Source organism: Taudactylus pleione, unplaced genomic scaffold (assembly GCF_031769625.1).
Source record: "Taudactylus pleione unplaced genomic scaffold, aTauple2 ptg000041l, whole genome shotgun sequence".
NCBI lineage: Eukaryota > Metazoa > Chordata > Amphibia > Anura > Myobatrachidae > Taudactylus > Taudactylus pleione.
In genome coordinates, this window is record NW_028284443.1 from 14,386,188 (window position 1) to 14,398,704 (window position 12,517).

General features: G+C 40.9%; 1 protein-coding gene across 5 annotated transcripts in view; it reads right to left on the bottom strand.

The window, feature by feature from the left end:
- Window positions 1-6,238: 6,238 nt before the first annotated feature.
- Window positions 6,239-12,517, bottom strand: part of PTPRZ1 (protein tyrosine phosphatase receptor type Z1) — a 218,178-nt gene continuing 211,899 nt past the window's right edge. For all 5 annotated transcript variants that reach the window (XM_088457662.1, XM_088457661.1, XM_088457660.1 and 2 more), the window contains one exon: window positions 6,239-7,012. In XM_088457662.1, coding sequence (XP_088313788.1) covers window positions 6,872-7,012 — 141 coding nt within the window. In that variant the 3' untranslated portion in view covers window positions 6,239-6,871. The remainder of the gene's footprint in view (window positions 7,013-12,517) is intronic.

The following is a 12,517-nucleotide window of genomic DNA, read 5'->3' on the forward strand; positions in this document are numbered from 1 at the left end:
CTTAGCCTTTATTGGGCTCTCGGACTCTCCTTTGCTGGTTATAATCAGTAAGCACTTGAGCTTGAGTGCGGTAGCATTCGCCATCTTCAGATGGCGAATGCTCCCGATACCCACTCCTTCCCTATGGGAAGGAGGTCCAGGTTGTGAAGAGGGATTGTTTAGGATCCTTTCGGGGCTCTTGTGCGCATGTGTGACCTGTAGGTATTGACTGGATAACGGGACAGATTTCACAATGGAGTTCAAACTTTACTAACTCTTGTCTTTTTTTATCTTTCGATTCTACCAGGTCATTATGTAGAATTTGAAGATATGTTTAATAAGAAATCTACTGATGTACTGCCCCTGCTTTATCATTTTGACTTTGCAGTTGATCTGTTGCCAGGGAGTCATTTACCCAAGGTGTACAGGTTTAATTTATTTGTCCCTTAAAGAAATGTAGTTGAGGTTTATGTAACTGAGAACCTGGAAAAGGGGTTTCATCAGAACCTCAACAACTCTGCTGGGAGCAGGTCTCTTTTTTTGTGGGCAAAACAGTTGGAGGTCAGAGGCCTATGTTGGATTACACAGGTATGAATAAAACATTGGTCAAAAATAGGTACCCATGATGTTTCTCCCCACAGTGCCTCCTCCCTGTACCGCATCCACCGTCCTCCTCTAAGTGGAGTCTGTGCTGCCGCCTTCTCCTCCTCCCTGTGCCTGGTCACGATTTGCCAGGGGCAGGGGCCAGCTGGGATTGTGCCCCCTCGGACCGGACCCGCATTATTCCAACAGCAGTGCAGTTCTCATGCAACCCCAGGCCACATATGTGTGGTCAGTGTGGCCTGAGCTGTAATAGGACACGGCCACTGCTCCGGCTTCCTGGCTTACTCTGCCCATTAATGTGTCTATGATGACCAGCAGGACCAGAAACAGGTACACCATCCCTGCTGACATCTGTAAATGCAAATGGAAGGGAGAGAGGAAGCCTCTTAACTGGGTCAGTGCTATTTCTTTATTAGTGTGGAGGGGGTTAGTCATTAAATATAACAATGGTGGGGGATGGGATTTCTTTAGTATTGTGGAAGATGGTCATTTATTTTAATGCTAAACGCTTATAAGGACAGGCCACTCCTCATGGGTTAGTGGTCTGTTTGCCCCCAAGGATAAAATGTGTCAGCCAGTGATATCCTGTATACCTGCTCAGCTCTACAGTGCTATCCAGCAGAGGTGTAGCATGTAACCATGGCGCCGGGGGCATAAAAGGAATTAAAAATAAACATATGGGGCAGTATCAAACTGGGGCAAGGAGGGCTATATATATTTCAACCCACTCGCTTAATTCCACTAATAAAATATATACATCTTATATATAATACTGTATAAGCAATGTCACAATATACTGTATGTACTGTAATATAATGCTCCCAATTCACGTTAAGCTACATATAGGGCCTGCTTCAGTAAGGATCGCAACTGCAATTGTAATACCGATTACGCACACAGTCTCACTGTGATAGTATGCTAATCCATTGCGATCGCTATGCCACCGCAGCACAACATAAGGACGCCCACTTTACCTTACACATATCCGCAATTCTTAGCAAGACTAGCTCTGACCTTACTCAGGAATTGCTAACCTCGCCACATGCTATGAATACTCAGGCTGTGTAAGGCATCGCAGTGGATAATTTATGCACTTCCATGCAACGGCGTTCAAACGCACTGGCACGTCTGTGTTTTGCCGACCAACCGCCCATCACCACCCACAAATGGCACTTCCCCCTCAATCACTCTGCAATGAGTCTGCAAAGTGACTGTGATCGTAGTCCGATCGCAGTGGCTGGTTTGCGCACCCGCACTGCGATGCATGCGCAGTACACAACAATCGGCCAATTTCGTGCATATTAGCAGTTGCGATCCTTGCTGAATCAGGCCCATATTGCCCACAATTCACATTATTCCACACAGTAGTACCCCTTATTCACATTATACCACAGTAGTGCCCATTATTCCTGTTTTGCCATAGTATTGCCCATTATACTGAACCCATAGTAGTGCTCCTTATTAGCATATGGCATCAGAGCAGTCAGGTGTGACCTCACGAGATTCACTGCTCAGGCTCCTTCCAGTCAAGGGCTCCCAGCGCCAGAACCTGGCTCATGACCCCACAGCAGCAGGGACAAAGCTGACATGTTCTTCACAGAGCTCTCCCCCCTCACTAAGATCTCCTCCTCACATAACTCTTCCCCCTCACTAAGATTTCCTCCTCACATAACTTCTCCTCTCCTCACACAGTATATTGCAGTGCCCATAACTCAGATGTTCCCTTTGCAATCCAGTTTACTGTTCTTGGTTATTGCCTGATGTGGGATTAACCTATCTCATGGATAGCATATGCTTTATTGTTGAACCCAGTCAGTAACTCTTGAAAGATCAGATAATTTGTATATGTGTATATATATCTATGTCTATCTATATCTAGCCATATATCTTATAAATGAGATTGTCTATTTGTTTGTCTGATTGCAATAAACTCCGGAACCACTGAACCATTGTGTAGGTAATTTTCCAGGCAGATTTTAGGTTAAGGATCATCACAATCGGTTGTTGGGGGGCTGTAGGCGGGGCTCCATATGGCAAGACTAAATTATTTTCAGTATATAGGGTTGGGGAACGGGGAAAGTACATCTGCACTAGTAGGTAATATTAGTACAAATAAAACCCCAATTTATTGGTCATAGAATATATTTCATTTCACTCATATGGGGGTGCTGCCAGAGACAATATGTGAACGCAAACATAAAGGAGAAAAGAGAAAAATATTGTCTTGGTTTTGGCGCACTTATAGAAATATTATAATATATAACTTTTATTAGGTTTGATTAAAATTGTTTGCCTTTCCAGTGAAATATTAAAAGCAATTTATTTAACATACAAACATTTTTTGAAGAAAATTATGAACAAATTATATGATTAGAACTATGCCTTTCCAATAATATATACTAGATGTAGATAAGTGACAAATTTATTATAAAACATAAGAACATTTCATACTATATACTACTCCCAGTTACCGGAAGGCGCAGACAAGGAGCGAGGGAGCCCAGGAGCCTCTGTGGGTCGAACCTATTTCAAGTGTCACAAAGTGTCAGTGACGTAAGCAGGACTACTTTTATAAAGAACAGACTGCCAGGCATACAGGCATCCTTGAAAAAGAGCTGACACAGCTTGAAACGCGTTGGTTATACTGTACCTGCATGCAGCCACCAGCCACCAGCAGCCATTGGACATCTGGAGCATTAGTCAGTGAGTGTCTAGCAGGATTTCTCTAGGAACACCCTATTTTATTACACTGACCTCCTCCAATTGGTATGAGGGGTGTAGTTCAAATCCCGACAGCGGCAGCCCGGCAAGGGTGAAAATCCCAATCGTCCCTAAGGTAAGTATTGCTAACCTAATTCCCCCCCTAACCCTCCCTTAGGGGTGCCTAACCCTAACCTCCACCCCAAGTGCCTAACCCTAATCCCCGCTGTAAGTGCCTAAACCTAACCCCTTCTTCCCCGCCGCCTAAACCTAAGTTCCCCGTGGGGGTGCCTAATCCTAACCTCCCCCCCAGGGGTGCCTAACCCTAACCCCCCCTTCTCCTAGCCTACCTCTAACCTCTAAGTTCCCCCCGGGAGCCCTAAACCTAACCCCCCCGCGACTATCTGCGCCCGGCGCCCAGTATTACTTCGATCGGTATGCTAGGGGTCGGTCCTCCGGCGTCTGGTTAATGACAGGCGTCTAGATTTAGACGCCTGTCATTAGCACCACGCCGGGATTAGAACGACTGGAACCCGGTGGTTGGGATTTAGACCGTCAGCTTCCAAACTACATCCCGGTATGATTTATGCCATTCTTTCATGCTGCATTTCTGCTGTTCATTTAAACTTCTATTTATTTTAATTGTTATTGCTCCTTTTGGAGCTAATTTGCTATTTTCTCTATCTATTTGTATTGGGAACTATTGTTACTATCTTCTTTTATGTAGTATGATATGTTGTTATAAGTTTTATAATAAATTTGCCACTTATGTACATCTAGTATATATTATTGGAAACGCATAGTGCTACAGGGAAACTTCAACACATGCTTTGCATAATATATAAATACATGACATTGGAGTCTCCGCACTAGAGATGTAACAGAGAGACAGTTTCTCTCCTTCACATATGGTTGGGCTGCCCTTATAATACAAGATAATCACTTTGGCCACAAAGATAGTGCGCTCGACAAAACCAGCAGGTCCTGGATATTGGTTACTCTCATACTTGGACATTCTAGTGTCTCTACTTAAGCATATGAACAATGCGGCTTGAGCAACCCTTCTGCTGCGATGGTGCTCCAGCATTTCCCGTCCGTCACTGAGTTGTGGCAGAGAATAGATTTTTAGATGTCTATGGATGACACAGCTCTCTCAGCTGCATGCTGAATTTACATCCTAATGATTCAGTTGGCTGAACTTTAACGACTCAGATGTCTAGGCATCGCTATAGAAGTATTCTGTAAGTTGGAGATTCTATTCATACTATCTTTTATAGTTCAGAAAATTCTCCCCTTCCTAATATCACAATTTGTTTACCCATTGTTCTAGCAACATGTGTATGGAAATAGACCATCCTATTTCCTTTCCATTCCCCATGCACCCCTTCTTTCTCACTCCTTATTTTTACTATTCCTATACATACAGTTATCTTATTGTGCTTATGTTTGTAGAGTCATGGCTCTGATGTGTTCAATGAGTCATTGTTGCTGATAGAAATACATATTCATGTTGGCCATGTGTCTTGACATTTGAAAAACAATTTACAAATTAAAGAATTTAAAAAACTAGAAACCATCCACCATTATAAGTGCAGCCATTTTCATAACTATGTCCATAAAAGAACTTTCTTCTAGACAATTGAGAGGGATGATCAGGGCAGGGTTGTATTTAGAGCTAGCTGAAGCTAGGCATTGTGACTTAACAGTCTCCTGTCCATCTGTCCAATACTCTTTTACTCGAAACATGATGGGTTGGTTAAGGCCAAGTAGCTAAACAAGAAATGCCTTATTTGCCAGAAGCCCTTCATGGAACTATCTGTAGAAAACTGATTTACTTTAGAATAAAGGCTGATTACTAGGATAATTAGGCCTATTACCAGGGTAATCTTATGCCATTTTCGTAAGATATACTGAAGCTTTGTACAAATTAATATTCATTTTTGCAGGAACAGAATGCAGTAATCTAGCCATAATCACCATCTCCTTATAAAAGGAGTATGCAACCAACACATATGACTTATAGAGGGCAATTCAATTCTCTGTGATGTGCCTCCAAATTGGCCATGGAGGTCGTCTGCAGCGAAGTATCTACGCTAATTTTTCCTTGCATCCCATAGAGTTGCTCAAGGATATTGGCAAAGATTCCTTACATTAATAAGAAGTAATGTCAAACATTGCAGCAACACATCTTAAAGAACTGAGTTCTCCTTATAGACCAGGGGTCTTCAACCTTTGGCCCTCCAGCTGCTGTGGAACTACACATCCCATCATGGAGGGCCAAAGGTTGAAGACCCATGTTATAGACACTTAGAGGCAGATTCTAAGTCAGACGCAATGTCGGTGCCACACGCAGTTGGACAATGTTGTAATTCTGTGCATGCAACCCAATTGTTAGTGCTCAGAGACGTAGTACTGAAGCTGATGCAGGGCCTGTGAGTGTTCCCACCAAGGTAAGAGGGGGGTGGCTAAGCCGATGTGGGCATGTTGCTCAACCGCTCACACAGAAGGCCATAGTCGCACAGAGAAACTGCACTTGCCATAGGGCTGATGTAAATACATTTGCACAAGACGCTTCAATGGGCGCCTCAGGGTAAGCATTTGCATAAGACACAGATGAGACTAGCACCTTACTGTTACTTTCAGGAGTCATCTGAAGCGTCAAAACAGTATCATGGTGGGGTTAGTGCTGTATGGACACAGGGCTGTGTAGTGGCCTGGGGGGGCTGACGGGATATTTGTCTGGGGATTCTTGTGTTTAATCAGTATATTTATAGTGCTGCTATAAAAATTTAAATACACTATATAGTTCTTTTCTTTCATATATTGTCTTCTATACATGTATTAAATGCAATAAATTAGGTTAAAACATTGCCAGCTGAAACATTTAGCAATGTGTTGGTTTATTACTGCTGAAATAGACACACACAAATATTGAAAACAATTTTATTTTCATCACAAAGTGTTAAAATTCCATGCAAAACCATACTATTATTTTATAAGAATACACATGAATAATTCAGGACATTTAGTTAACATAAAAACAAAGTATCATTGTTACAATGTAGATACTAGAAAATGGACTCTGTAATAAAATATAAAAATCTACATTTATAAATATAAATTTGGTCCATGGAGTCACTAGAACAATATTTACAGTAATTATTAGAGTATTACTTCCTTAGGTCAGCATCGGTTCTTGTTTTTTTTAATGAACATTTTTCTAAGAAGAATACCATTTACAGTCCAATAATAAAACATCTACAAACAACTACAAAGTGCTAGCAAAACACACTGTAAAAACACACAACTATAAATGAATAATTCAAAGTTTTAAAATTTGCTAGTGGTAAACTAATACTGAGTAAATATCTCACAGCTCCATTCATAAAACACTTGAATAATCGGTCAAGTTAATCATGATGAATTACAAAATGTCCCAAAAGGCACACATTATTAATTGTGAATATTAGGCAATAATCATTCAATACAAAAATAGTGCTGGAAGAATTTTAAACAGATACATAATATTTGACAAGATCCTTCCATGGTGTTAAAAATGTTGAGCAATGATATGGTAGCATTCTCATATTTATACTAAGGATTCCAGGCTTTCCAAAGTATTTCCATCTGGTAAAGTGGATCCATTACTCTCCATACATGCCACTGGGCATTCTTCTTGCCTTGTGCTTACAAGACTTAGAACAGCCTTATATAAGAACTGATACTGCTCCTAGAATTGCAAGAAAATATACAAAATTATTATATTTTATTAAGGAAAACACTAGTATAAACAGCTACAAAGCTGCAGTGTCTTCATAATCGCGTCAAACAGCCTTTTCTGAAATGCAAGATTGACTTTTATCAGGGCCGAATTAAGGCTTGTGGGGCACCCTTGGGCAACTGAGATGTGGGACCCCTACCAATAAAATTGACAACCCGCCTACCTCCATTATTATTATGCCCCACCCAGTACCCTTACCTTGTCTGCGGCTGTGCGAATTGGCAGTGTCACAGCGTATTATACTATATCTGCGATGCTGCCAGCCACCCACCGCTACTACTGCCCCTTGTCATGACACTTACCAGCAGAGTCGTAGTGACACTGCCGGGAAGTGAAACTGGTTCCCAAAAGCAGATGAAATGTAATACACTCTGCCAGGAGTCAGGCTGGTCAGACAATATTTGCACCAGTGTGGGGGCCTCACACCTACATTCCGGCCCTAACTTTTATAGATGGATTGAATTTATCTGTATATAAAAAAGGAATATGATTCCGCACAAGACTGGTATAACAGCATCTAATATCCTGTCGTGTGAAAACCTGTAGTGGGCGCAAATAGTATATTTTAAATGTTTATTAATTAATGGTAAGCACAAAGATTACAATTCTAAAATAATAAAACATGAAATAGAAGATTAGCAATTATAACTTTAATACTTCAATGGTTAGCCATAAAAGCAAGAATAAATCAAGTATACCATGGTATATAGCAATCTTTGCAAGTTATAATGTTGTCATTTAGATTTGCAATAAATAACAACAATGTGCACTAAAAAGCAATAGCAGTATGCCTGGATATGCTTACTGCTCAAGTAACATGCAGTATATTAATGCAATTCCGTTCATTAGTGAAGTCTTAGATTTTCTGTTCACTTGGTGGCAGTGTGTATAATTTCCATTAGATGGTGGGTACTTGCTGGGAGGTATTGTATTAGCTAAAACTTGACTTTTAATTGTATATACACAATAAAACTAAATGATATAATTATGTTGTCAGAAGTAAAATGTAATTTAACCATCCACATGGTATCTTGACAAAAGAAAAGCAGCAAATCCACTATAACAAACAGCTGTAACAGAAAGTTTGTATATGGAAATCTATATATAGAAATATTTAATGATGAATTAGAGGGGATTCCATTTCACATACGACATGTTCACTTTTGGGTGTAACTGATTTTGTAAAAACAAATTAATTGCAGAGAAAAACTTTTTACCTACTGACAGTATACAGACACTTTGGGCCTCAGAGGAGCGAATCTTCTAGCGGCTGCGATTCTGTACGCAGCTGTAAGGCAAAAATGTAAGCAAATGCCGCAGCCAACGGCATTTGTACAGAAAAGCCCATCCACGACATCTCTGATTTGCCACTTGCGTACAAAGACGCACCATCGATCCTCTGAGCAACCCTATGATTAATTAGACTGTCCATTTAAAGTCAGTCGCCGGAGCCATTGTAACTGCGTACACAGCACTGAGACACGCCCCCTTATATGGTCACAAAACCCATGTGTTTGACTCGCCACCTCTGCTATTTCCCACAAGTGATCCCTGTCAATCACTCTGCTTCCAAATCCTCACTGCAACTGCCGTCGGTAGTCCATTGGGACCCCTGCACAGTGCGACTCAGACGTATGCACAGTACAAATACTCCGCAAACATTGGCATTGTGTCCAACTCTGAATCAGCACCTTTGACATTATAATAGTCTAGTAAAAAAAAATAATAATAATAATAGTGGTTTCAACAAAAATATGTGTGGACAATTTTAAATTCTCTATATGCCTGTATTATGTTTTCATCTAAAATATACCTTAGTCTTAAACCATTAAATAAATAGTCCAAAAAATGTATGGTTTAATTTCTTCAGGTTTCATGTCTTTATAAAAGATATTCATTTCATACGCATTTTATTTCCTGCATGTGAGCACTACTAAATCCATGTATCAAATAGAAGCAGGTCTAGCAAAAGTGACCAAATTCCTGTCCCCTGGTTAACAATAATACTAACAAAAATATTTTCCATAATTTTGGCTATCTTTCAGTATATAATGAACATAAGTATAGAGATATCTACAACAATATGCTTCCTCAGTATGTTTCCTCCCACCTCCTAAAACATACCGGCTGCCGACAAAATGTACCCTAGTATACGGTATATAATAATTACCGTACTAATATAATTGTATTTTTACTGCACTGAATAGTATTCAAGGCGCTTATATAAGTGTGGGCACTTGTGTCTTAGGTACAGGCATCAAGTCCTCTAGTGCTAAAGAAGGGGGAGTGGCCAGTTTCGCTATGAAATCAATTTCCTGTGATGTGGGTGGGTGTTGCTCCGAATTGATGGCTGGTCAGTGGGTTCCCCAGAACCCTAAACCTTGCAACTTCTGATCTGCACCCCTTGTTTTAGGGATTTTGGACCCAGTTTTATCGAGTGATATTCTTATTATCACTCATTACTAATCTTAAATGGTGCTCCAACTAATCAGTTCCCAACTGTCATGTTCTAAAATTGGTGAGGATATAGGGGCGCTGCAATAAGATAAATGCAGCCTTTTTTGACACTTTGGATCTGTCCCAATACAGATCCTAAATTTGGTGAACGTACTGTAAAAGGGGAGTAGTTTCAAAAAATGGCGCTATTACCGTGGATAAGCTGATGATAGTGAAATATAGTGTAAGACTTGAATACTTAACTTAAAAGTAGTCAGTGAGTTTTCATTGAGGCTCCCAGGTGACGTATTTGATGTAGGTGGTGTTGAAAATATATATGAAAGAAGGATATTAGAAATTTCAGGAAGCTCTAATTGTAACAATAATTAATATGAACAATCCTAAGAGCTAATGGAGCGTACCCCTACTCACTCTTCAGAGTGGGGGGAAGTTCCTGTAAAGGTATCTTTTGGTGTTACAGTGTATCTATTCCAGCGACACATTTTATATTTGAGTACTGTTCTTAAAGAGGTAATGGCATACCTCACTTACATCAAGGGGTTATAAAAAACACATGTAGAGGTTTCTGTTAAGTCTCAGTAGGTGCGTACCGGAATTCACATGGGTAAGTGTGAAGATGATCCTATCAGAGTTTCTTTATATTGATAGAGGTCTCTTTCAAGGGTAACATTTATTAACCAACATACGAAGTGGCAAAAATATATATACATACAGAAAAAAGTTAAAAAAGGTGGTGTATGGGGGAGCTGGCTTACAGTACGGAGCTTAGGTAAGACCCAACAAGAACTCCATGAAAACGGGACCGGTACCCGAAAAAATAGATTTATGAAATAAGGAAGGTCCTACCTTTGCTCTGCTTGCCGGCAAGTGGAGCAAAGGTAGGACGTTCCTTATTTCATAAATCTATTTCATGGAGTTCTTGTTGGGGTCCTACCTAAGCTCCGTATTGTAAGCCAGCTCAGATAGGATCATCTTCACACTTACCCACGTGAGTACCGGTACGCACCTACTGAGACTTAAAAGAAACCTCTAGATGTGTTTTTTATAACCCCTTGATGTAAGTGAGGTATGCCATTACCTCTTTAAGAACAGCACTAAAATGTGTCGTTGGAATAGATAACACCAAAAGATACCTTTACAGGAACTTCCCCCCACTCTGAAGAGTGAGTAGGGGTACGCTCCATTAGCTCTTAGGATTGTTCATATTAATTATTGTTACAATTAGAGCTTCCTGAATTTCCTAATATCCTTCTTTCATATATATTTTCAACGCCACCTACATAAAACTTCGTCACCAGGCAACCTCAATGAAAACTCACTGACTACTTAGGAGCCGATTGGTTGGAGCACCATTTAAGATTAGTAATGAGTGATAACAAGAATATCACTTGTAAATACATTTGGGCTTTAGAATGTTCCAATGGAGCAGAGGACTCATGTGAATGACAAATATTCTGTCTTTACAGCATAATTGGTGGTACTACATAAATAAATGATGATGATAATAATAATATTAACAAAAAAAGTCAAGAAATAATGTAACATTCTCTTTAGAAAAGTTTTTCACTCAGAGCATCACAAAAAAGGAAATTTACTTAAGGCCTCCATACACAGTGTGATGGCACCGTGCGAGGCGACAGGGGAGCCGTCGTCCGGCATATGGGGGGGTCCGCACACACGGTGCGATCGGGTGGCCGACCGCCCGATATGCCGGCTCCCCCCTCCCTCACCCACATAGCAATGCATGGGATCGCACATCGCATCCCCTGATCTTATGGTCCCGCAGAAAGATCAGGGGGTGAGATGTACGACCCCATGGAAGTGCGATCAGCCTGACATCGGGGTCATACATCGTGCGATATAGCAGGCAAATCGCACCAATCAGTCGGATCACCTGCTTTATTGCACCGTGTATGGGGGCCTTTAGTCATAGAGAAGCAAAAATTGGCAGGATGTTAAAGACAATAGCTAACGGTGTCCCTGCGTCATGGCAATGTTCCTAAACATATAAATACATCTGTATTAAAATGACTTTACCATAACAAAATTAATGTTTTGGAATTGCAGATAGCATCAAGTACTGATCATAACTGAATTAAAATAGTGTGACCTGATCTGAAAAGAGCAGTTGATATAAGACAGTTGAAAAATACCTTACGACAGTATACTCCACCTCATGCCCTCTTAGATCTGCTGCCTCTAAGCTGCCTTCTGTCTGATAACCATCTCTCTACCATGCCTCTAAGATATCTTCCATGCTCCTCCCACTTATTGACATCCCTAACCCTCCTAACTAGACTATCCACCAACCATCAACCAAGTGCTCTCTGAAAACTAACATCTTCATTATAGCCTATCCTGCTTCCACAATACTGCCTCTGCACACTACCAGCTGCCATCCCATTCCCCAGTATTACTCTCACTCTGGATTGTAAGTTCTCACAAGTAGGGCATTCTTTACCTTCTCTCTTATCTCTGTACCTTTTCCATCATATGTCCTTATTCTGTTTCTATGAATGATTTATTTTTTGCATGATTTGATACAGTACACTGAATGTCTGGTACTGAATAGCTTTGTGGCACCATATAAATAAACAATGATGATTTATTTACAAAGTAAAAAAGCTTACTAAATGCAGGATTGGACTGGCTCTATGTGGGGTTGGGTATTTTCCTGGAGGGCTCCACTGCATCAAAGCTTCTCCCCTTTCTGTGAGTGGGCAGAGATTAGTGGGCAATGATCAGAGTGGGGGAGAAAGGGGGACTGTGCCATAACAAAGAGTTGCAGCTAAGAGGAGCCAGCCCCGCTGGTGAACTGATTAGATAGTGGCAGCTGGTTATTATTTTGAAGAGCCAGTTGCCAGCACCCTAGCTGCGGATGCTGAAGTACTCTCTCCCCTCCCTCAGACCCTGCCCCCACAACCCAAGTCCCCGCCCTCTTCTATAACCTGACTGTCTGTACTGCTACTCCCGCTGCCCCTGCCTGAGACCCTGTCT